The sequence below is a fragment of the Crocuta crocuta genome, unplaced genomic scaffold (assembly GCF_008692635.1).
Source record: "Crocuta crocuta isolate KB4526 unplaced genomic scaffold, BGI_CrCroc_1.0 scaffold48, whole genome shotgun sequence".
Classification (NCBI taxonomy): Eukaryota; Metazoa; Chordata; class Mammalia; order Carnivora; family Hyaenidae; genus Crocuta; species Crocuta crocuta.
In genome coordinates, this window is record NW_027533089.1 from 8,013,005 (window position 1) to 8,039,323 (window position 26,319).

General features: G+C 43.7%; 1 protein-coding gene across 4 annotated transcripts in view; it reads right to left on the minus strand.

Annotated features, from left to right (window-relative positions):
- Positions 1-22,044, minus strand: part of SLC44A3 (solute carrier family 44 member 3) — a 98,670-nt gene extending 76,626 nt beyond the window's left edge. For all 4 annotated transcript variants that reach the window (XM_077746042.1, XM_077746040.1, XM_077746041.1 and 1 more), the window contains exons 1-5: positions 22,002-22,044; positions 21,383-21,490; positions 17,771-17,913; positions 15,242-15,378; positions 14,224-14,317 (exon numbers count right to left, since the gene is read on the minus strand). In XM_077746042.1, the coding sequence (XP_077602168.1) occupies positions 14,224-14,317; positions 15,242-15,378; positions 17,771-17,913; positions 21,383-21,490; positions 22,002-22,028 (509 nt within the window). In that variant the 5' untranslated portion in view covers positions 22,029-22,044. The remainder of the gene's footprint in view (positions 1-14,223; positions 14,318-15,241; positions 15,379-17,770; positions 17,914-21,382; positions 21,491-22,001) is intronic.
- Between the last annotated feature and the right edge of the window lie 4,275 nt (positions 22,045-26,319).

A 26,319-nucleotide genomic window follows, 5' to 3' on the forward strand; every position in this document is an offset into this window, starting at 1 on the left:
CCCTGTGCTGGACTCTTTGCTGTCAGCATGGAGCCTGCTTTGGATCCTCTGTTCTCCTCTCTGTTCCTCCTATGCTCATGCACACACACGCTCTCTCTCTCTCTCTCTCAATAAATAAATAAATAAATAAATAAATAAATAANAGCCCTGTGCTGGACTCTTTGCTGTCAGCATGGAGCCTGCTTTGGATCCTCTGTTCTCCTCTCTGTTCCTCCCATGCTCATGCACACACACGCTCTCTCTCTCTCTCTCTCTCAATAAAGAAATAAAGAAATAAATAAATAAATAAATAAATAAATGTTAAAAGAAAAGGAAACCAGAAACCCAAATGTTTTTCAAGTTCACATGATTTGGAAAATTATTTGATATGAGAGCAAATGGAAATTTGATGGTATAATTAAACAGACATGTCTTTAGAGTTGTCAAGATTAAATTTAAAAAAATTTTTTAATTTTTTTTTTTGAGAGAGAGAGAAACAGAGTGTGAGTGGGGGAGCGCGCGCGCGCGCACACACACACACACACACACACACACACACACAATCTCAAATAGGCTCTAGGCTTCGAGCTGTCAGCACCTAGTCCCATGTAGGGCTCGAACTCATAAACTGTGGGTGAGCTGAAGTTGGATGTTTAACTGACTGAGCCACCCAGGCATTCCAAATATAAAGCTTTTATTTTTCAGTTTACTAGCCAAATAAATTAATGTGAGTGCTTTTAAAATCTGTAAAAAAAAAAAAAAAAAGATAGCTTAGGATAATGGCTGACTTTATCTAATGTTTAATGAAGTTTTTGTAGGTATGCTAACATAATTATTAAGGACAAGTACATTAAACAGATGTAAGCAAGTTTATAAAAGAACTTTTTAGCAATATTTATGTCTACTTAAGTAGTTTTCTCAACTTTTTTTGGTAACCTAAAACCTTAAAATTTGCTGAGTTAGGTTAAATGAGTGAGGTTAAATGAGGAGTAAATTCATTAATTACCTACATCATTTCCAAATAAGACAAAATACTATAACATTAATTGCTAAGCACAGGTTTATCTACTTTTGGTTTCTCATTACAGAGAAATTAAAAGATATTTGGATTTGTTAATGCTATGCTTTAACATATTTCAAAAGGTACATGCTTCTAGAAATTTTTGAAATATATTCATCAGTTTGCAAATTTAAAGAATGCTGGTGAGGTGCCTAGGTGGCTACACAGGTTACGTGTCCAACTCTTGGCTTCAGCTCAGGTCATGATCGCCTGTTCTTAGATAGAGCCCCATCCATTGGGTCCAAGTGAAACTTGCTTGGGGATTTTCTCTCTCCCTCTCGTTCTGTCCTTCCCCTGTGCTCTTTCTCAAAAAATAAATAAATAAATAAATAAAGAATGTGGATATTACAGCTCATATGCTGATATGAATATCTCCATATTCGAAAAAAGTAGGATATGTTTTCAGTAAAAAAAAAAAAAAAAGTGCAAGAAATGGAGATGCATTTTTTGTTATGGGGAATAAAAGTAATTTTGCCCTAAAATAAGGCTGCTTATTTAAAGAGGAAAAACTTAGGACAAAATCAGAATGTAGAAAAGTGGTAGAACATTTGTGGAAAAGAAGTTTTTGAAAAGGAATTTTAATGTGTAGCCAAGCTGGTTAAGATTAAAATGAATTCATTTTAAAAAGTAAGTTTTCATATCAGGTAAGTTAGTACAAAATTAGAATTTGGCTTTCTCTCTGGTAAAAAGGCAAGATTTTCTTTGACTTTTGGTCTCCTTTGATAAAACTGTGAAAACGTTTTTACATTTTAAGAATTAAATTTCATAATGACCTGTGATCCTATTCAGGCAAAGTCCTTTATAATCTTTTTTTTTTTTTGATACTTTTGACAAACTTCCCAAAATCAAATGGTAAGTAAAGTCTTTGACCTGCAATATTCCAAAAATTTGTTAAACTTATTAGGCTTATTTGATACATAAATTACAGAGGATGCCTTGTCAAATAAGTAATACTAAGCCTCTGTTCTTTATATCGTAAGATTACATGTGGATGAAGTCCATTCTGCTAAAGTCCACAGAGGGATAAATGTCCTTGTAATGTGGCAATGGTCTGCTTTAAAACTAGAGAAATTAAGATGGGTAAACAATAGCTACACATTAAACAGCTGTTTAAGCATTAGTGTTGTGGCCGAGATGGCCGACTGGTGCTTCCCAATTCCCTGACAACCCCCATTTTTAAATTTCTGCGTTCCTTCACCCGCCATGGTGTGTTTAAGATAAATTATAATTAAACACTGCTGGGGAGACTTCTGTAAGACTGTGAAAGCCATTCACCATCAATGACTAACCTGTCAGGTCTATAGGTCTGCAAAAATTATTTTTGTTCACAGAGGCCTCAAACCTCCTCCCTCTTTGAACATCTCCAGCTGGACTTCATTCACTTGCCCCTAGCATGGGTTATCAATATGTTCTTGTCACCATAGGTGTGTTTTCTGGACAGGCTGAAGGTTTTTCCTGCTGCAAGGCTGATGCCACCCAACAAAAGCAAAGAAATTGTCCGAAAGTAAGTTTTCCATATGCAGTATATCTTCCCCATCCCCTGTGATCAAAGCACACACTGCGCAGAGCAACTCATGCAGACCTTAGCAAGACTTTGCAAATGTTGTGGAATTCTACTGGCACGCAACTTTCTGCTGATCCTGTCCCGTGCTAGTATGATAGGCTACTCAGTCTTTTAAGTCTTATGTTAAAGCCCCCCTCCCCCTATCAACAGGTTAAGGATGCCTTCCCTCACCTCAAGTTCAAAGGATCCTGTTGGTCACAATCTGGAACCCCGGGACTGGGTATTGTGGAAACATCATTGTTGAAAAACAGCTAAGTGTCCATCAACGGACGAATGGATCAAGAAGATGGGGTTCATCTATACAATGGAATTTACATGGCAATGAGAAAGAATGAAATCTGGCCATGTGTAGCAACATGGATGGACCTTGAGGGTGTTATGCTGAGTGAAATAAGTCAGGCAGAGAAGGACAAATATCATATGTTTGCACGTATAGGAGGATTAGGAGGAACTTGACAGAGGACCAAGGGGGAGAAGAAGGGCGGAAATGGTGGGGGAANATTAAAAAAGAAAAAAAAAAAGAAAAACAGCTCTCAAGCCCGAGGAAGCCCGAGCCCCTTACTAAGTGCTCCTGAACACTGACACAGCTGTAAGATGAAAAGACCCAGAGTCTTGGAAACACATCTCACCAGCTAAAGAAGGATCTACCTGACCCTGCCCTGCACACACGCTGGATACGTCTACATCAATCTAGCCAGACTTAGGCTTCATATTTTAACTAAGCATAAACTCCCTTTTCCTTCTCTTCCTTTCCTGGAAAGATAGCGCCCTCCTCTGTATCTCCCAGGCTGTTGCTAAGGGGGGTAACCTCTGAGTTCAGGCTAGGAGAAAAACCTAACGGTGCCCCTAACATTTCACAAGCAAAATAAGACATCTAATTGGTTAACTTCCCTTAATTTACGCTGCTGAGTTAAAAAGGACCTACCAGGGAGGGTTTCATGATTCAGGATTTACTCCTTATGGCAGGTCCCTATTTCCCTGGTTAGGGATAAAAGTAAAGGAGGCTATGATTAAACACTTTCCCTTAATTGTTAAAATTATTGCAAAATCCGCTGTTAAGACAATAGCAGCCCAGCAAAGATCCTCTAGCCAAAGTTATCCTTGATACCGGAACAATTCTTGATTATCTTTTAGCTGAGCAAGGAAGTATCTGTGCTGTGGCCAATACCAACTGCCGTGCCTGGATTAACACTTCTGGGGAAATTGAAATTCAATTACATAATATTACAGAACAAATCATTTGGCTTAAAAAGGTGACTGCTTCCATGGGGTCTCGGGGACCATGGCTCTACAGTGTACTCCAAATATTGGGAATTATCCTGTTTATAAGAATCATAATATCTTTCTGGTGCACTGTATGCTCTCAAAAGCTTTACGTGCATGATTACATCAGCTCACCACCCAGCAAATGATCCCCCTAAGACTGGAATGTCTAAGGAACAAAGAAATTGACCCACTTAATTGAATCCGAAGCAGGCTCCAGTTACACGTGAAGCCATGACTTGTGAATATCACAGAGGTTAAGCAAAAGTGTCATGACCTATGGATACAACACAAAGTAATAAGAAAAACTGCGAGAACTTCAGAGCAGTAGCTAAATTTTATCCCATCTCTGTTACTGGGAGAATCTGATCAAAATGGAGTAACTGTTAAAAAAAAGAAAACAATAAGGGCATCTGGGTGACTCAGTTGGTTTAGTGTCCAACTTTGGCTCAGGTCATGATCTCGTGGGTTTGTGGGTTCCAGTTCCATGTTAGGCTCTGTGATGAGAGCTCAGACCCTGAAGCCTGCTTCGGATTCTGCCTCTCTTTTTCTCTGACTCTCCCCTGCTCATGTTCTGTCTTTCCTTGTCTCTCAAAAGTAAATAAACATTAAAATAAAAATAAAAAAAACCTACAAGGGCACCTGGGTGACTCAGTTGGTTGAGTGTCTGACTTTGGTTCAGGTCATGATCTCGTGGGTTTGTAGATTCGAGCCCTGTTTCAGGCTCTGTGCTGACAGCTCAGAGCCTGGAGCCTGCTTCAGATCCTGCCCCTCCCCTGCTCATGCTCAGTCTCTCTTTAAGGTAAATAAACATTTAAAAAAATTAAAAAAGAAAACTACAAGCACCTGGGTGACTCAGTCAGTTGAGTGTCCGACTTCGGCTCAGGTCCTGATCTCACAGTTTGTTAGTTCGAGCCCCACATTGGCTCTGTGCTGACAACTCAGAGCCTGGAGCCTGCTTTGATTCTGTGTCTCCCTCTCTCTCTGCCCGTCTGTCTCTCTCTCTCAAAAATAAACATTAAACAACAAAGGAAAGAAAACTATAGGCCCCAAATGGTGTCACTTAGACCAAGTTCCCAAACCTGGGGCTTAATACCTAATCTAGCTGTACTTTCAACCCTTCAAAGTAGTCTTAACCAGTAAGCTAGGAATTTTTCAATTAGCACCATATGGATGAGGTAATCCGCATAAAACCCCTTCCTTTTCCTCCTAAGGGAAAGCTACCTTGCCTGGAACAATACTTTCCTTTTGCTAATTACTTTCTTATCCCACCCTCCTTCCTATAAAACCCATTTTGTGCATCTTCTCAGAGCTCCCCTCTACCTGCTGGGTGCACACGGTCTGATTCATGAATCTTTTAATAAAGCCAATTAGATCTTCAAATGTATTCAGTTGAACCTTGTTTTTTAGCACCACACTGTCTCAGTCATTGTGACTTCATAGTAACTCCTGAAATCAGTTGGCCCGAGTACTCTTTCTTCTTAAAAATTTTTGTGTGTCTCTAGGTCTTCAGCTTTTCTGCATTTTTTGCATGGACTTGTCAATTTCTACAAAAATTATGGTGGGGGTGCTACATTGAATCTGTAGGACAATTTGGGGAGAAATGACATCCTAACAATATTAAAACTTCCAACTCATGAATGAGGTCTATCTCTCCGCTTATTCTTGAATTCTTTAATTTCGGCAAGGTCTTAAACATTTTCAGTCCAGATACTCCATGTCTTCTTTTAAATTTATTCCTAGTTATTCTGTACTCTTTTAAAAAATTTTTTTAGCATGTATTCTTTTTTGAGAGAGATAGAGTATGAGTGGAGGAGGGGCAAAGAGAGTGGGAGACACAGAATCCGAAGCAGGCTCCAGGTTCTGAGCTGTCAGCACAGAGCCTAAAGCAGGCTTGAACTCATGGACCGCGAGGTCATGACCTGAGCTAAAGTCGGACACTTAACCGATTCTACCCCTCAGGTGCCCAGTAGTTATTCTATACACTTTTGATGCTGCTAAAGATCAACTTTAAAAATTATTTCCTAATTGTTGCAAATACATTGAAATACAATTTGACCTTGTATATTGCAATTTTGTTAAGTTCACTTAGTAGTTACTTTGTAGATTCCTTTGGATTTTCTATATAAACAATTAGGTCGTCTGTAAAAAAGATGGTTTCATTTCTTCCTTTCTTTTTCTTTTCCTTCCTCTCGCAGATCCTAGAATCTCCATTACAATGCTGAATGGAAGTGTTCAGAGCAGATAACCTTGCTTTGTTCTCAGGCGGGCAAGGATTCAACAGTGTACCATTAAGTATAATATTAATTGGAGATTTTTCACTGATGCTCTTTATCAGACTGAGAACATTCTCAGCTATTCCTAGCTTGCTAAATAGTGTTACAGTAAATGCAATGCTGCAATTTATTTAAGCAGCCCACTGACGGCCACATAGATTGTTTGCACTCTTCTGCTCTTACAAACACTGCAGTGAATACATTTGTACAAATGTCACTTCATACTCTACAAGCATACCCATAGATTAAATTTCTCCAAGTACAAATTTGACTTAAAGGCATCTACATTCATCACTGATGATGAATGATGAATGTGGATGAATTGCCCTCCTCAGGTCCCTGACTCAGCAATGTATGAAGTATTAATTCCCTACGCCTTTGGGAGTGCCGTGCACCATCCAACTTTTAGATGCTGTCACCTAAACATCCGGAGTGTAAAAGCATTATCATTTCGCCTATCACAAGGGAGGTCCAGCCCCTTTTAATATGTTTAAACAATGGTGTGCTTTTTCTTTGAAGCATCTATTCACATTTTTTATCTCATTTTTATACTAAGGTATTGGTCTTATACAAGTTGGATTAATAAGATCTTTTATAGATTAGAGAAACTAGTATTTTTTATACAAATTGCAACTTATTTGCCTGTTAACTTTGCTCATAGTGTCTTCTCAGGCAGAGATGTTGGTTTCATCAATTTTTTAATTTTATGTCTTCTGAGTTTTAAGTCATAGATAGAAGGCTCCCTTACTTTCAGGTTATGGAAGAATTCTCCCATAGCTTCTAACACTTCATAGTTTCACTTTATACTTTAAAATCTTTGACCCACATGGAATTTATTCATACAAGGTATGAGGTATGGGTCCAGCTCTTCCTCTGGATGCCTGTCCAGTTGTCCCAACACCACTTGCTCGATAGCCTGTCATTTTGTCACTGATTTGTCACTTTTATCATGTACTAAATTCCTGTTAGCATTTGTGTCTATTCCTGAATTACCTAGTATCTTCCACTGACTTTTCTACACATGAGCTAGTGCTGTCACCAGCTAGACCCCAGGACGGGGCCTTTATTGCTCATCTGCTCGTACCTGCTGACCTTTGTCCTTAAATCTTTCTTTCCAGCTTCTCCCTTAACTCAGATAAAAGATGGACCCAAGGGGCACAGCAACTGTGGTGGAAACAGAACCTGCCCCTCAAGCAATATTGACTGTCCTGAGGAAGAGTGCTAGCTGGCCCAGACCATCCAGGCAAGTTTGAGCTTGACCCCTGACTCACAGCTGCGTAGAAGGACCATGGAGTGATCCATGGAGTGAGAGACAGTTACCTTTACCTCATTATAATACTAAAATGTCCACCCAAAGAGAAGCACAAATTGCATTTACATAACGTACAATGTGTGTACAGGCAGGATTCCTCAAGGCGCATGTGTGACCCTGCCTGCCTCTACATTAGGTGACAAGGCTTCCCTTTCTAAATATTCATCTTAACTATAAATAAAAGGAGCCCATTCCCCCCTGCTGGGAAAGTCACAGCTTTGTAAATTATTCCCCATAATCTCCTTATCTTTGGCAAAGAAAGTTTCCTTTGTGTGATGACTTACCTGGTGGAGTTTCTATCTGTGATTCACCAAGGCGGGAACTCATTAGTTCAGTTTTGGTGCCACAGTATTTCAATTATTAAACTTTATAATAAAACAGTTTTTATTTTTTTTAATGTTTTATTTATTTCTAGGAGAGAGAGAGACAGCGTGAGCAGGGGAGGGTCAGAGAGAGAGAGGGAGTCACAGACTGAAACAGGCTTCAGGCCCTGAGCTGGCAGTCAGCACAGAGCCCGACGCGGGGCTCGAACCCACGAACCACGAGATCATGACCTAAGCGAAAGTCGGACGCTTAACCGACTAAACCACCCAGGCACCCCAATAAAACAGTTTTTTAAAAACGGAGAGGGTTAGTCTTCATTGTTTTTCTTTTTCAGATTTTTTTTGTCTTTTAAAAAACTTTCCTTACAAATTTTAAAATCAACTTACCTAGTTATTGAAAAAAATATGTTTTGTTTTGTTTGCAATCATGATAAATTTATAGCTCCACTTAGGGAGAAATGACATTTTTATAATGCTGAGTCATACTGTCAACAACACTATCTTCCCATGTAAGTACTCCTTGTACCTCAGGAACATATTAAAGTGTTCTTTTTAATAAAAAAAAAAAATCAATCAGGGTGCTGGGTGGATCAATCAGTTGAGTGCTGACTTCAGCTCAGGTCATGATCTTGAGGTCCCTGATTTTGAGCCCCACGTCGGGCTCTGTGTTGACAGCTCAGAGCCTGGAGCCTGCTTCGGATTCTGTCTCCCTCTCTCTCTGCTCCTCTCCCACTCGCACTGTGTCTCTCTCTGTCTCTCAAAGATAAATAAAACATTAAAAAATAAAGAAAAAAATCAATCCCATTTACAACTGCACTGAAAGCAATTAGATACCTAGGAATAAACTTAACCAAAGAGGTGAAAGATCTGTACTCTGAAAACTAGAGAACACTTATGAAAGAAATTGAAGAGGACACACAAAAATGGAAAAGCAGTCCATGCTCATGGATTGGAAGAACATTGTTAAAATGTCTATACTACCCAAAGCGACCTACACATTTAATGCAATCCCCATCAAAATACCACAGCATTTATGGGGCGCCTGGGTGGCTTAGTCGGTTAGGCGTCCGACTTTCGCTTAGGTCATGATCTCGCAGTTCATGGGTTCGAGCCCCGCGTCGGGCTCTGTGCTGACTGCCAGCTCAGGGCCTGGAGCCTGTTTCAGTCTGTGACTCCCTCTCTCTCTGACCCTCCCCTGATCACGCTGTCTCTCTCTCTCTCTCTCCTAGAAATAAATAAAACATTAAAAAAAAAAATACCACAGCATTTTTCACAGAACTAGAACAAACAATCCTAAAATTTGTATGGAACCATAAAAGAACCCAATAGCCAAAGCAATCCCAAAGAACAAAAACAAAAAACCAGAGGCATCACAACTCCAGATTTCAAGCCATATTACAAAGCCATAGTCATCAAGACGGTATGGTCCTGGCACAAAAACAGACACACAGATCAATGGAACAGAATAGAAAACTCAGAAATGGACCCACAACTCCATGGTCAACTAACCTCCAACAAAGCAGGAATGAATATCCAATAGAAAAAAGGTAGTCTCTTTAATAAATGGTATTGGAAAAACTGAACAGCAATATGCAGAAGAATGAAACTGGCTCACCTTCCGACACCATACACAGAAATAAAAATGGATGAAAGACCTAAGTGTAAGACAGGAAACCATCAGTACCCGAGATCTGAACCCAGGTAGTAACCTTTCTGACATCAGCCATAACAACTTCTTACTAGGTATGTCCCTGAGACAAGGGAAATAGGAGCAAAAATGAACTACTGGGACTTCATCAAAATAAAAAGCTTCTGCACAGCTATGGGAACAATCAACAAAACTAAAAGGCAGCCTATGGAATGGGAGAAGATATTTGCAAATGGCATATTTGATAAAGGGTTAGTGTCCAAAAATCTATAAAGAACTTAGCAAACTCAACACCCAAAAACCAAATAATCCAGTTAAGAAATGGGCAGAAGATGTGAATAAACATTTTTCCAAAGAAGACATCCAGGTGGCTAACAGAACCATGAAAAGATGCTCAACCTCACTTACTATTAAAAAAAAAAAAAAGCCAAACCAAAACCACGATGAGATACCACACCATACCTATCAGAATGGCTAAAATTAACAACAGAATAAACAACAGGTGTTGATGAGGATGCAGAGAAAGGGAAGCCTCTTACACTATTGGTGGGAATGCAAACTGGTGCAGCCACTAGTATGGAGGTTCCTCAAAAAGTTAAAAATAGAACTACTCTATGGTCCAGCAATTGAACTACTATTTACCCAAAGGACACAAAATTACAGATTTGAAGGGGTATATGCACCTCTTGTTTATAGAAGCATTATCAACAGTAGCCAAGCTATGGAGAGAGCCCACATGTCCATCAACCGATGAATGGATAAAGAAAATGTGGTGTGTACACACACACACACACACACACACACACACACACACACAGTGGAATATTACTCAGCCATCAGAAAGAATGAAATCTTGCCATTTGCAACGATATGGATAGAGCTAGGGTGTACATGCTAAGCAAAATAAGTCAGAGAAAGAGAAATACCATATGATTTCAGTCATATGTGGAATATAAAAAGCAAAACAGATAAACGTATGGGAAGGGGGAAGAGAGAGAAGGAAACCAACCGTGTGGGTGTCTTAGAGAATAGATTGAGGGTTCAAAGAGGGAGGTGGGAGGGAGATGGGCTAGATGGGTGATGGGTACCAAGGAGGGTACTTGTTATGATGAGCAGTGGGTGTTGTATGTAAGTGATGAGTCAATGAATTCTACTCCTGAAATCAATATTGCACTGTATGATAACTAGAATTTGAATAGAATTTTGAAAAAAAATGTCATAAAGTGTTCTTTTTGTGATTCTTGTACATTTCTTGTTAAATTTGTTTCTAGGCACTAATGTACCCAGTTCATTTTTTTCATTTCTTCTCATTGTGGTAAAAGCTGTCTTTGCAAAAAAAGTAGGAATGCTGCAGACTTCAGTTTTTCAATCGTGTTCCCTGTCACCTAAACAAATTCTCTTATCATATGTAGTTTTTCAGCCAGTCTTCTTACCACCTGCAGAGTAATTTTACCTCCTGCTCTCCAAGTTTTAAACCTCTCTAATTTTTTTTCTTTTCTATTACTAAACAGTCTAATACCAATGAATCTGAATTGTTTTCAGAACAAATGTTTTCTGAACTTTCAGTTAGTATTTCTGAAAAATAAGGACAGGTATAAATCTAACATCATTTTGTTTTTCCCCCAAACACAATTTTCCATAAGAATTTGGTCAACAAGTTTTGTTAAGAGGGTGCTTTTCAGGCATTTAATAACCCTGTGCTGGTAAAGAATGACCCATCTCAGCCCTGAGAGTGACAGAGAAGCACATAAAGTGTGGGCCACCCCTAGTATGCGTGGTTGACCAGCTGCCTGCTAAGGACTTGATTAGCTAGGGTTGGGGGTGTGACTGTGGTTTCTTCCCCACTTCTCCTTTTCCTCTCTCACCAGCAAAACCACTTGGATTTGCAGGAAGTAATTCGAAGAGCCGACTGTAGACTGTATGTTTCGATGACCCTGTTGGAATTCATCCGCACAGACAACGCAGTGATAAGCACGGGGAACCATGAGGGAGGGGAGGACTAGAACTGACTTGATGGAAAAACCCAAGCCTTTTGGATTTTAAATACATGCGGGACTCAAAATACAATATTATGTGGAACCCCAAAGGGAAAAAGATAGGCTTGCTTGTTATCTTCTGCAGTATTTTTTCACTGCTCTTAAAAGCTCATAGCTCGGGACACAAACCTTCTTGATATTCAGCCACTGCTCTAAAAGGGTATGTTACACCTCACGGGATCGACAGAGGGAGGAAAAACAATTGGTTTAGTCAACAGAGGTATTTAGAAAATGTTCTTTGGCCCTATAGCCACACTTCTCATGATTTCAAGCTTTCACTCTTGGCACTGCTCTTCTGTGATAAGTGTGATAACTTCCATCTTAGAACAAACTCTTGCTTGTGTAGGAAAAGGAAATGGAGCCCTCAAGGCGATTTCTCTCTCCCTGACTGTCCGAGAAAGGCCAACCAACCGGTTTGTCTTTCCAAGCAAAGGTCTGCATTTGGGGGGTGAAAGACCTAGGACAGGCATGACAGGTGGAAAAATGGGGACCCGAGGAGACATGGTATGCCCCCCCCCCCACCTTGGTGTGCACCCAAGGAGGCCATCTGCCAGGCAAAATAACACCAACCAAGCCTTAAGTGTTGGTTTTGGATTACAGAAACAAACCCTGTTTGGGTTTGCATGCCAGCCCTTCCACATGCTGCTTATGCCACTTTAACCTGTTCCTGCACGAGTTTTTTCTACCATAGAAGAGGGATGAAGACAATGCCTATGGCACAGTGGTTTGGGGAGGTCCAGATAAATGAATACATGTCAAGAGCTTAGAAAAGTACCTGGCAAGGGGCGCCTGAGTGGCTTAGTCGGTTAAGCGTCCGACTTTCGCTTAGGTCATGATCTCGCGGTTCGTGGGTTCGAGCCCCGCGTCGGGCTCTGTGCTGACTGCCAGCTCAGAGCCTGGAGCCTNACCTGTTCCTGCACGAGTTTTTTCTACCATAGAAGAGGGATGAAGACAATGCCTATGGCACAGTGGTTTGGGGAGGTCCAGATAAATGAATACATGCCAAGAGCTTAGAAAAGTACCTAACAAGTATCAAAAGCTCAATAAATGCTATTATCATCAGCAGCATCAAGATAAAAGCCTCCCATGGAATTACAGCCGCCATCCCATTTATAATAAGCATTTATCTACTACCTCTGGCTGAGTCACAACCTGAAAAATTCCCTTCTCTTCCAATTCCTTTTGCAGGCACACTTACAAACAGTGTTCCTTAAAACAATCTTCTCAAAAGACAAATAATGGATGACCTCACTTATATGTGGAATCTAAAACAGTCAATTTCACAGGAGCAGAGAGTAGAGTGCTGTTGGCCAGGGCCTGGGGGAGGGGAAATGGCAAAATGATGGTCAAAGTGTATAAAGTTAAAAGGAAAAAAAAGCCTTCTCTACAAGCGTTAAGTATTTTTCCTTTAACCTACTAAACCACTGTAGTTTTTATTTTTTTTTGCTTTAGTTATGTTTCTCTGAGAAATGTTTTAGATATCTGACAAAACTCAGAATTTAAAAAATAAGGCACAGAAAAATGCAATGGGCCTCTCCTCTGCAAATAAGTTTCTCCTCTTTCAGTTATTGTAACACAAAGTATTTATTTTAGAAAAGAATGCCAAGAGAATGGTTAACTATACTCTTTCCTTCTATGTAGCTAAAATCTACTGGAGTTTTTGGTTTTTTTAATACCTGCTAGATCAGCATTTTTCAAGCTATTCTTGCAGCCCTTTAGAAGATGGTGAAATAAATTGATGTTTTTAAAAAGTGAAACAGAATTGAAACTCTTAGGATGAATCATTTGCAGTAAGGGGAAATCTTGTGCGGTCAGACTTGTACTTCTGTTTTATACTCACAAGGATGCATGAAGGTATATGTATACAGTACTGGGTGGTGACAGAATACATATCTTACTGTGGGTCCCAGCCAAGAGTTTGATAAACACTGTACTGGACAGTTGGCCCAGTGCCTTGTTCTACTTCAATTATCATTATTTCTCAGGGCTCTTGCACAGAGGTCTCATTCACTATAAATATATTTACAACTTTGAAAAGAATGGTAATGCAAAACAAACCAAGTCTTCCCTCAGAACATCTCAGCATCCTGACGGTGGCGATCATTAGTAATTGTGTTTTCTCTGTTACCTTTCCTGATGGCTCAAATGTGAGCCATTTACAATACAACTGCTGCCTCATCAGTACAGCTCTGTTCTGCAAATGTTTGTAAGGTGCCTCCTATGTGCCGGGTATGACACCAGTTGATAGGAATGGCTGACTCTAAAAGGAGTTCACAAGTAGGATCCTTGAGAAGCACCTGTTTTCTGTCCTCACTGAGCAGGTGCAGGTGGTGACCACTTGGCCTTGCCCATATGGGTCTGTTTCTTATGGAGACATCTAGAGTTGTAAAAACTAACAATGTCTGGTTGCAATAAAAAACTTTCTACTTTGTAATAAATAGTTGCAGTAGAAAAAAAAGCTACTTTATAAAACCTCTCAGTTCCTGATTCACATACTAATTCTGCTAAGCTCTAGTGTTTGTCATTTTCTGACTATGTGTATTTCTAGTGGTGAGTTTCCTCCTTGCCTAGCCTGGTTCCTAATCCACTGTCCATTATGTGTGGTGCAAATAGCTCCTCCTTGTGTATCCCTGGCCTTCCGTAGACTGCAGGGCTCCACCAGGTATCTCCTTCTGGTTTCCAACAATACCCACAAGAGCAACAGATGCAAGTACCCCGTAATTTCTGTCAATGGATAAAGAAAAAATATGGAACCTTTTTACCTTGGAGGAACTGGTAGTTTGGGACATAACGAGTCTGCATTTGGATTCTGGGTGTAGTTGATGGAATTCAAACTGTAAACACACAGGAAGGACCCTGGAAGCAGAAAACACAGACTTTACCATCCCCCTACACGGTGCCCATCTTTCCAACGGTGGGGAGGAGCAGTAAGAAAACTATCATTCTTTTACCAAACCAGGAAGGAAATGGAATAAACCACTCAGATTTAGAAAACAAGTCTATAAATGACTTAAACATAGTAAGAATAAGCATCTAACTTGAGATCAGATTAGGTTCTCTCTCTCTTTCTCTCTATCATCTCTCCCAAATCTCATTTCAAAATCAAAAGTTAAACTACTGGCACAAAAATTATTCAAAGATTTCTTGGGAAATGATTTATTACATAGGCTTGATATTTTTGACCAGGACCTGCAAATAATTTTTTTAAAACTCTAGCACATCATTTCACAGGCAGATAGAATTTGCAGCGGGTTGCCTGGAATTTCTTTTACTTTCCTTTGCTTGTTTAATCCTATAACATAAATCTCATGAGCAGGCTCAGGGCAAGGTACTTCAGTTACATAAACGGTTAGCGCAAGTGTCCACGGGCCCCAACGCTGCAACGAAAGAACACACTTGTCAGCAGTTCACGGCAAAGCTGGCAGCCCCTCTCCAGGATGGAAGGTGCCCTGTGCACAGAGCTCTCTGACCTCCATCTGCCCTTGCCTTTGGGCCCTAAATGTCAATCTACACCATGCTCTGTATGGAAGACTATTCCCTGGCAGCGAGCAGAGAATAGCTAGGGTTTCAGATAAATTCCAGATAAACCTGAATGAAATTGCACAAGGCCCAGGAGAAAGCACTAGTGGCCTCTTGCACACAAGGAGAGGCCACCACAGGCAAGGATGGTTCCCAGAGAAAGCAGTGCCAGAGTGAGCTGTCTCGTCGAGGTCTGCACAGGTTAGCCCGCTGTGCTTCCCGCCATCGGGGGAAGAGTGAGCCCCATGCCCTGGTGCCTACCATTGTTGTCTGCAAAGAGCTGGACCTCTTCCAGGGTATCAAGCTGCTCTTCAGGACAGTGGGACACGCACAGGATGGTGGAACTGAGCCTCACATCCTTGACTTCCAGGTTGCAGGAGTTCATAAAGAAAACGTGTCTAGGAAACAGATCAAACACTATCTTAGAGCGTTTCCTCTCATTGGGTTTAATTATAGGCCTTAAAAAAACCCATGCTATTGGGGTGCCTGGGTGGCTCAGTCAGTTAAGCATCTGACTTTGGCTCAGGTCATGATCTTGCAATTTGTGGGTTCAAGCCCCACTTTGGGCTCTGTGCTGACAGCTCAGAGCCTGGAGCCTGCTTTGGGTTCTGTGTCTCTCTCTCTCTGCCCCTCCTCTGCTCATGCTCTGTCTCTCTCTCTCTCAAAAATAAACATAATTTAAAAAAAAAAACCCATGTTATCAAATGTGGGAATAATTAAGGCAAACTTTTATAGCCAAATGCCTCAGCCTAATTTACCATGTATTATGCTTACTGGTGGTCATCTATGGAACTGCGCAGTGTAGGAACCATGCTCAAATACTAACAAAACTTCCCTTTTCCAGATTCAGCCTTTCCTGGGAGAGAACACTAAGGGGCAATCTGAAGAAGGTGTCAAGGAAGGGAAAGGATTGATTGAACTGTCCATGGAATGCTCAGTCAGGCCAGTGCATAAACTACTAGTGAATTCCACGGAAGGCATATTTACACCTGAGTGTTCAGCTATCCTTCAGAGAATAGTTGACCTCAGGGAAGTGAGAAGTAGACAGGGGGAGGCCCCAGCTGTGAATTAAAAGCCTGCCCGTCCCCCCCGCCTGCCAGTTTGAGTGCCAGGAAACTCCTGAGATCCTTTCCACTCCAGCTGTTCCACCAGTGGGTAGACGGGGCCGAGAACAAAGCTGGTTGTTGCCATTAGCAGGGTCGTGAGCCAGGTGGGTGGTGGTAGCTCCAGACCATGCCCATCACCTCCCCAGGCTGCCGAGCTCAGAGGGACTCCAGAGGGAGAGCCCTGGAAGCTGCCAGTTAGGCAGTCCTGTAGGGGAGGGACCTGGGGAGGGGGCGGGGGCCCGAACAGAGGGAGGCCGTGTGACAGGAGATGGGGGAACAGATCTCCCACGTTTATGATAAATACACAGTTTAATTTTTTGAAATTGTGGTACAATACACATACAATTTTTATCCTATTAACCATTTTAGGTGTAGAGTGCAGTGGTATTAAGTACATTCCCACTGCTGTGCCACCATCCCCACCACTCACCCACAAAACTCTCTTGACCATGAAAAAACCAAACTCTGTCCCCACAAAGCAAGGCCTCCTCTGTGCCAGGTGACCACCGTTCTGCTTTCTCTCTCTGTGCATTTGACCACTGTAGGCAGCTGAGACAGTGAGATCACAAAGTGTTTTTCTTTGTGTGGCTGGCTTATTTCACTTAGCCTAACATCCTCAAGAGTTACTCACATTGTGCCTTGGGTCAGCATTTCCTTTTTAAGACCAACTAATATCTCATTATACACACACGCAACATTGTGTTTATCCATTCACCTGCTGACTGGACACCTGGCTGCTTCTACCTGTCGGCTCCTGAGAATAAAATACATGCTTTCCATCTCCAAGAGGATGACTATTTCACAGCATGCACGTGTGCATCTGGGCAGCCCCTTCTACCTTTTTTTAAGTGACCCCCAAGTGCAGGAGGAAATGTGCCCACGCGATCCACATCCGGCAGTGCAGAGCCCCTCTCCTCGGGGGCATCACTGAGTGGTAGAAGAGGCGTGGTCTGAGAACTGTATTTGGTGACTCCAAACTTACACTCAGGACCTATTCTGAACTGCAAGATTCTCTCCTAAGAGGGGCTTTTGATCATCAAGTCTAAAAAATTATTACAACACAGTCTCCATGTTAAAAAAATCATGACCACGGCTTTCTTGCCTCTCAGGCGATTCCTATCTCTACTCTTCCTTTTCTGTTTCTGGGTTGGATTTGGGGGGTAGTGACACTGCAGTGCCATAGTTGAGAGCATAGATGCGGGACGGAGTGGAACACGAGCTCCCAGAATTCCCAGGTGGGATTCAGGGTTTACCAAATAGATAAAGTCCTGGGGATGGTGTGCAACTGGCAACATCAATTGGTAACATGATTCTGATACATTATGGACAACAACAGTAGCCACTAACATAGATTAAGCCTTAGCTCATGTAGTATCTCAGTGGATCCCTAAAATAACCTTGTGAGATGGGCATAACAACCAGCTGAAAAGATGAAAACTTGGTTAAGCGAAGTTAAGGACTCTGCCCAAGGTCGCAGAGCCGAAAATTAGCACCGGCTGAATTTAAATGGAGGACGAGCTGATTCTAAAACCTGTGTCTTGGCTCCCACACACAGGCCTCCTTTTTTATGAGATGGGCCGATGCTTTTAAATGAGAACACATTTTCCAGGCTCCAAGTGGAAATTTATGCAGTTTTGAAATACAGTATGGCCCCTGTAGGTTGGGGACTTACTCGAACACTTACTTTTTCAACGTCATGTCCTGCCCTGAAAGAGGGGCCCCTTCTACCGGGGAGTTCTTCTTGCCACACACGTTGCCAAAGCTGTCGTAGCCGAAGAGAAGTCTTCCCGTGGCTCCCGCCACCACCGAGTAGCCCAGAATGAACAGCTGGTAAAATGCAAGTGGCACATGAGAGGCTGCCAACACGGACCCCCACATCCCTCAAGATGTTGACGTCAAGCAGAGCCAGGTGGAAAACGAATCTCGCTAGCATTGCTGTACTTCTCTCCTCCAGCAGCAATGCCAATAATTCCAATCAGTCAGGAGGCTCTTACTCTCACCCTTGCTTTAACAGGTTAGGTAGGGAGACCATTTTAAGAGGCTAAACGGATTCTTGTCCATGTTCATACCTCCGTGCACATCTTATTCTTTTCTCCGGGAGTCTGTCTTTCTTCCTTCTGGGCCTAACGTCACCAGGGCAACTCGAATTTTCTTCCCCCTGGAGGCTCTTGCTGTATCTAAGGGTCCCCAGGCTACGTCCATCCCCCCCCCCCCCCAACTCTCTCCTTCCTCTTCCCTTGCCTTTTCCTTTCCCCCCAGTTTCCTTCACTGGTCCTGCCTTCCCTCTTTTCCTCCCTTCCTTCTCCCCACTCCTCCTGTGCTCTCTCCTTTTTCCTTTTTGTCTTATATTTAGGGAACTCTGACCCTCAGGGGCAGAGACAACGCAGTTGATGTGTCGCAAGATACTGTTCATAACAAGTGAGAAAATGGTGCTTTTGAGTAAGTGCTTAAAATACACAAAATAAAGAACCTCAGGAATTCTGCACAACAACCTCTTGCAACTTATAGTCACTTTTTCCCGATTTTGTCATGAATGTGGAATACTTGAAACTTCAGCTCGAACCACTGTCCCATTCATTATATGTAGTGATGGGCCCTCCGCTAAGACTGTCTATCTTCCCATAATGCGATCTTAGTGTTGTAAGTTTCCCAGTTTACAGTGCATCGAATAGCACTGAAAAATTAGTGTGACATGATCATTCCAGGAGTGAGGATATAGTACCCCCCTGGACAAAATGTAGTAATGATGCCCTATGTCCCAAAGGTAGACTGTCCCAAAGTCAAATATGTTTCAGATAGTCTGCGTTCACTATTAATTTAGAAATCAAAATAACAGACTTGAAATGCCCAATGTGTGCCACAAACTGTTACCGGGGGACATAAAGATGAACAAAACTGAGTCCCTGCCTCCAAGGAACTCAGCCTAGAAGATGGAAAGGCTCTCTGTCCCTCCCACCCCCAGCACATCCTCAGGCTCATGGTCTGATTCCACGACGCGAGTGTTGCCTTTGCTGGTGGACAGCTCCCTCACCCAGTACTAGGCTGTGGGGTGGGGTGGCTGTGCACCCACATGGCTGACCCAGCCCCGGGGCTGCCACTTCTTCTCCCTCTCAGCTTGGAGCGTGGGAAGATCCTGACTGGGTCTGGACTCAGAGGAAAGGGGTTCTGTGCTGCTGCCCCGCTCACCAGAGAGCTAATAACAAAGTGGTATTTTCCATTTATCAGCATTCTTTATGTTAATACCTCCCTTGGGAAGCCTGGGGGAGGAGTGGAAGTTTGTTTTTTGTCGTGCTTTAGGGCGGGAGTGATTTGGTGCACACTGAGTCCTTGCCACAGGACTACTATTTTATACCATCAAACTCTGTTCTCATTTCAAACACACAACTGCAATTCCATAGGACAGTGACACAGGAGGAGTGTATGCCAGGAATGGCGAGGCTATCGAGGAGGTCTCTGCTAACTGCCAGGGGAGAGCCAGAAAATGGAGTCTTCAAAGGGGAAGGGAAGACTTCAAAAGAGTCTTCAGTGGGGGAGGACACTGGAGAGGTAAGTAGAGGCAGAGACAGTCCAGAATTTGAGGCATTCTGTGTCTTATGCAAATACAAACAAAGGCTGGCTACTCTTCCTCTTTGCAGTAGACCTTCTCTGCCTGTCATTCTAGCCCCTCACCCTAAACCTCCTTTGTCCAACCCTAACCCGGGGCAGCACCATCAGTAAGCATCACCCATATAGCATGTGCCTCACTACTGCTGGTCAAGACGTCACAAGATAAGGAAGCCTGACAGCAGAGGCAGAAAACCACTCCTGGCCCCCCCTCTTTTTTTTTTTTAATATTTTTATTTATTTCTAGGAGAGAGAGAGAGAGNTACAAAAAGCCAGTCAGCTTGATGGGCTCTCGTTATTCAAATGCAATACAGTAAAGAGAATGCTGGCATACTGAAGCCTTCAAATTTATTCTGTAAATGACACGTAATTTGAAAACAGTTTCCAGCTCTGAGCCACCTCTCAGATGGTTCATAATTCTGCAGGCTGTGCTGGGCCACCTACAAATCCTTTCCCCAAGCGGCTGTGGATCTGAGAGTTTGTAGTGATGTGCTAGGTCTGAATCGTGGAGCAGCTAGGGAAGATCACTGAATAACATGAACAGCCTGAGGTCACAGCCGCCGAGAGCCTGCAGGACAGCTGCCCTTGCACTTGTACAATAGCGGACCCAGATAGAAAGAGCAGGCATCTGTGGGGCAGTGAAGAGGGGTGCGGTGTAGGTGGCCCTGGTAGGAGGGTTCCGAGAGCCATGAGATAGACAACACACGACACTCAGTTACACCTCTAAGACCCAACCTTCCACTGTGCCCGTAACCATGTCTGTCTCTGAGAAACCAGTAGGTAAATTCAACAAGTGAATAAAGGCTTTTCTAAAGAAAGAGGAACAAACACGATATTTTAGGGTCTATTCAAATTGAAATCTTTGCAGCGAAGGTAATTACTACAGGGTGGCTATGACACTGCTTTGTACATTAATCATTAACCGCACAGCACACAGCATGCCTCAATCTAGAATGGATGCTTTCCTGACCATGATCTTTAAAGAAGCTGAGTAGGGCTCCTTCTGCTGTTATCCACAATAAGGTAGCTAAAAGAAGTATTAAAGCATCCAGATTTAGCTGCCAAGAAACCCTCCCAGGACTAACGTGGCACAGCCTGATGAGATCTACCAGCAATCCTATATTCCTAGAAACTAGAATGGGGGAAAATCATTACCCATCTAACTAGAGACTTTCCATCAATGGCACGTTTCCTTTGCTAAACACAACATACAGAGAGTGTGCGTGTTATGCTCAGCTAAAGTGAGAATAACTTATCTCTAGGCTGTACAGTATTAGAAGAACGGCAAACAGTTCATGAACATTTTGTTTGGGGGGCTGAGACAGTAAAAGAACTTCCAGGCAGTGAGCTCAGATAATAAGGGATCACATGCTGGCCTATTAAGTAACAATCCTTAAAAGTGATTCTCATTTCCTAATGGAGTCTTCCATTAGATTGCGGCCTTTGGTAATAAGACAGCCTCTCCAAATTAGCCAGCCTAGGGCGTTAAGAAACACCTGATAGGAATTCCCCAGGACAGATGCTTATTGGGTGGTAATGGCAGATGTCTCTCATTGTAGCACAAGCTTTAACCTGGTGCCACCTGGAGCCTTAGGCTTCCCCAGGGAAGGTACCAGGCCTAGGATTTACATTTGGGTACACTTATTTCGGGACACACACTGTGGTCCCTTCCCTGCTGGGCCCCTATACTTACCAAACCAGTCCAAAAGCGAAAGAACAGGAATAACCATGTCGTATCTGTGCACTTCCTATAAATCTGAGGTCTCCACTCTCTTTTCCGGGGGGTTCTCTCTGCAGAAACCTTCCAGACAAAAAAAAAGGGGGGGGGGCAGGGCGGGTTGGGGAATTGAGGAAAAGGGGATAAAAAACCATATGGGTCATAACCTGGAAACTGAATCCAAATGTACTGAAGATTGCTCAAAGTAACTTTCTTCCTTCCTTCCTTCCTTTCTCTTTTATGTTTTTAACGTGGCTTCCTGGAGCTGTCACCCGACACTCTGAAACACCTGCTCTGTGCGAAGCATACGGTCCCAGTCGCCAGCCCCTTACCTGGAGGTGCACCTGCAAGCGGCCCCAAGCGTGTGCACGGCAGCCAGCCTCTCCCGCGCCTCCCCCCGCGCGAGCACATGACTGGGGTCCTAGAGCCTCTCCGCAGGTGTCCCCAGGACGCGGCGCGGGGCGGGCATGGGCTCTCTCCTGGAGGATCGGGAAGGCGGAAGCGTCCGGCGAGGCAGGTGCTGGGAGCCGCCCGACCCTTCCCCTGGGGCCCCTAGCCTTCCCGCGGGGCCTTTTGGCGCGGCGCGGTTACTCACCGGGTCCTGGGCGCCGGGGCACTGCATCCTGCGCTCCGCGGCCCGGCCGAAGACTGGGAGCCCACGAGGCGCCCGCGGCCGAGGAGAAGGCCCAGCGGCCGGAAGGGGCGCAGCGCCTCCCCGCGGCCGCCTCCGAGAGCCTCGCCCTTGGCCCTCGGCGCCACCTGAGCGGCTCCGGGCCCGCCCGGTCAGTCACCTGGCCGCGGGAGCGCCGCCTTGTTCCCAGGCCTCTGGCCTCGTCGGCAGAAGCGCCGAGTCCACGCCGCTCCAGCGCAGGCCCAGGCTCAGCAGCGATCCTGCGCGCGTCCCAGTTAGCGCCCCTGCAAAGAGCAAGAAGTGGAAAGTCTCAACCCCCCGCCCGAGGGGGTGCGGAACGGGGTAGTACTGCGTTAGACGTAGCGGACACTTACCCAGCGCCGGATTCTGTTCCAGCGGCCTTAGAGGCATCATTAAATCACCCACAAGGCCGAAATCATTGTCACCCCTGATCTGCAGCGAGGGAAACCGAGGCACGGGAAAGCGGTGACGGGGCGTGCTCAGTGAGACACGGCTCTAAGCTGTAGACCTAGGAGTTGAACCCAGGCACTCAGGCAGGCGCTGTCAAGGCGGTTCTCTACAAACACCACGTGAGGGATGGCAAGAGCGATACGACTCAGGAAAAAACCTGCATGAAACTAAAGCAGAGAAATATTAAGCATGACAAATATAATAATTGGAATGACTTCACTGATGCTATTTATTAATAGTAACGTGGGAGGGATCTCGTAGCATCGATGCCGCTGAAGAGGATTGATTAATGAGAAGAGCGGTTTCACCAAGTCTCCAGCGATGGCCGGAAACGGTTAATAAAAGGAAATAAAGCAACTTATTTTAAAATTTGCTAATGAATATCAGGGATAGAACTAGAACAGGAAAAGGAGTGATATAAAAAAGGAGAGGAGGAAATATCTGAAGACCTAATGGAGGCAAATTCCAAGGTTGAAAGAAAGAAACTTCAGATTGTGAGGGTGCATCTCAAGCCATATATAAATATTCCAAATATTTGTATCGTTTGTTTTAGGAATTTCCCAAAAATCCATTTATTGGAGCCATGGACCAACTACCCAACTAGTTCTCGTCAGAATAACAGCTTTTCCTCTGACTCACAGATCAGTCAACTGAGTTATCACACAACTGTACCCTTCACGACTCACTTCAAACGCTCCCTTTACCATGTCCTCTACTATGACATGTCAAGTTGTCCAATCTAATCAACCTGTCTGCACCAAAGGACCCGTCTTTATCAGACCCTGAAAAACCTATAAATAGCCCATCCTTGAAACATCAAATAGGTTTATATTAATAAATTTATAAATAGTAATAAAAATGAAGGTTTATTGGTAGCCTTTAGAAGTTTCTAGGGGTCAGCAGTGCCTGGCTGGTTCAGTCAGTTATGTGTCCAACTCTTGATTTCGGTTCAGGTCATGATCCCACAGTTCATGGGTTCTAGTCCTGTGTTGAGCTCTGCACTGACAGTGTGGAGCTTGCTTGGGATTCTCTCTCTCCCTCTCCTCCCCATCTCTGTTCTTTTGCTCTTTCTTTAAAAAAAAGCTTCTAGGAGTCAGATTCATTATTTTGAAAACTGGTTAAGGAAGGAGGAGGAATCAAACACATATCCCACCTCTCCTATATGAGCTGTACTTGAGGGTAATCACATAACTGATGGAGATTTCTCTTTATAGAAATATTCTGGCTTATATAAGTGCAGAAGGAATGACAGAATTTAGGATCTCACAGTCTGCCAAACATGATAATAAAGGGACAACCAGACATTCGTCTTCTCCTAATAAAGAAAGAGCACATTGCCCCCTGTGAGGTAATCAACCAGAAGAATCAACATGAATTTCGATTTTTCTTATAAATCTACCAATTTATAAGAAACATTGGGAACAGAGGAACAAGTCAAATGACACCACAGGGATGCCATCAGCAAAACCAAGAATGTGGGGACTCTAAGACACAGGACCTTGTTTTAACATCAAGTAGCAGCAATAAAAGGATTTTAAGAAAAAAAAAAAAGGAGAAACCTAAAAATTAAAAGAGAGTTGGGAGGTATTTTAACAGATAACAGGACATTGTTTAGATCCAGTTTACATTGGAAAGATAAAAGGAAAGACCTACAGAGGACCATCTAGGATATGTGAATCCTGACTGGATATTGGATAATTCGAAGTAATTTATATTAAGGAATTTGGGGATTTGATGATGTTGTTGGGGTTAAATTTATAGGGGAGTTCATTTAGATTTACATACTGAAACTTATATAAAATAGTGGACTGTCTGAGATTTGCTTTAAAAAATCTGGGGCAGGGGCACCTGGGTGGCTTAGTCAGTTAAGGATCAGACTTCAGTCCAGATCATGATCTCATTCTTTGTGAGTTCTATCCCCACATCGGGCTCCCTGGTGTCAGCACAGAGCCTGCTCTCTTCCCTTCTTTCTGTCCCTCCCCACTCAAAAATAAACACTAAAAATAAAAAAAATTTTTTTTGAAAAATCCAAGGCAAAGGGCAATGGGTGGAGGTGTTGCAGGAAACAAGATTGACCATCAACTGATAATTGCTGAAGTTGGGGAAGTATGCAGGAGGCTCATTAAATTGTTTTCTCTACTTTTGTGTGTGTGAAACTCTACGCACACCCTCTTGCACACATACGGGGTAAACCACAAGGCAGGCCGCCTCTGGAGCCTCCACTTAGGAAGCTCCTGACACTGACGGTATACAGGCACCTGTTACTGAGCATACTTGCCTTGTTTCCTCCCCACCCCTCAACCCGAGTGCCCAGCCTGACCCCGTGCGTTCCTCGAGAGGCAACAGCCCCTGCTAGGCCTCAGGAGGCTTATGTGTCCAGATCTATTGGCCTAGTCAAGGTGCCACGTGCTCACAGTCTCCTCTCCAACCCTATCCGGATCCCTGGTGCTCCTGTAGCACTTTGGCCAGAACATTTCGCCTTTTCTGCAGGAACCTCCCCATCCCCTTCCTCATCCCACCTCTTCTGCCCACCCATCCCTGTTCTCACGGTGCTCACACTTGTCCTGCTTGACATTCTCTGCACCTCTTCCCAAGGCTCTGGCACTTCCTTAACTTCCAGCAGCTCTCAGTCTGGCCAGACAGAGATGCAATTAGAACCACTCAGGTTGCCCACTTTGCTTTCAAGTGTGTGACTATCACCCCTTTGGGTCAGGTCTCTTAGGTTCAGGCTACTGTGTGAGCTAAGCTTTAGCAGGCATATCCTACTGACACCGTGCTTTGGGGCCAGTGCCTGGAGGAGGTCAGATTTCCCACCCCACATCTCACTTTCCTGAGGGTTCCTCCCCTGCCTCACTTGCTCTGTGGCTGTGTTCCCAGCATGCTTTGAACCATAGCCTGACACACGATGGTTAAAATAGTGTGATATTGGTAGTGATAAAGCTCCAGAGGAGGCAGCATTCTCAATTCAGGCCTGAGGGTCCAGATCTTTTATTATCTTGTCTTTCCTGTCAGCCAGAAGGACTCATCCCTCAGATTCGAAGCCAGAAAGGAGATGAAGGATTCAAGGGGCCTTGGGTTTGAACTTTCGTGTTTATACTAGGTTCAGGAATGGCCTAAGATGCACCAGACAGAGAAGAGGACTGTGAGGAATGATTTCACTATGAACGGGGTGTAGTTGGGTAAGGGAATCAAGCAAGGTGTGTGTGCAAAGGAGTCCTAGCCCTTTGGAGCTGGATCAAGGTAATTTCAGGGTGAAGAAGTTGGAGGCTCAGAAAAGTCTTATTTTCTCCTTGAGATCTTTGGATCAGAAATCTGACCTTTGGAACTTTGATTACTTTTAGCCCATCTCGACCCTACAATGACTGAGCATTTTGCTTTGTGCCAGGATGTGGGCCAATTCAAGGGGCATGGGCACCACGGTGGAATATTTGCCCCTTCGTGGAGGGCTTGCTCATATGAGGGCTGGTGATAAGCCCCGTGGTGGGGGGTTCTCTGCCCGGTGTGAAGGTCCAGGAAGCCTTTATGGGAAAGTGGGTCTGAGCTGCGTGGTGAAGGGTGAATAAGAGACGATGGGGTGCAGAAAGGTGGAGAGGGCATCCTGGGCAGAAGAACAGCAGGAACGACACCTGGATGCATGCAAGCGCATGGAGAAGCCCTTGCAACGTAGTCCTGCTGGGGGATGAACGTGAGCGAGGGAAGGCAGGAAGGGCAGAGGGTGTGATGGGTCTGAGAGCAGACAGCCCCAGCCAAGGGCCAGCACATCACACCAATTTCTGCTTGTCTTTCTGTGCTTATATCTTTCCCATTCACC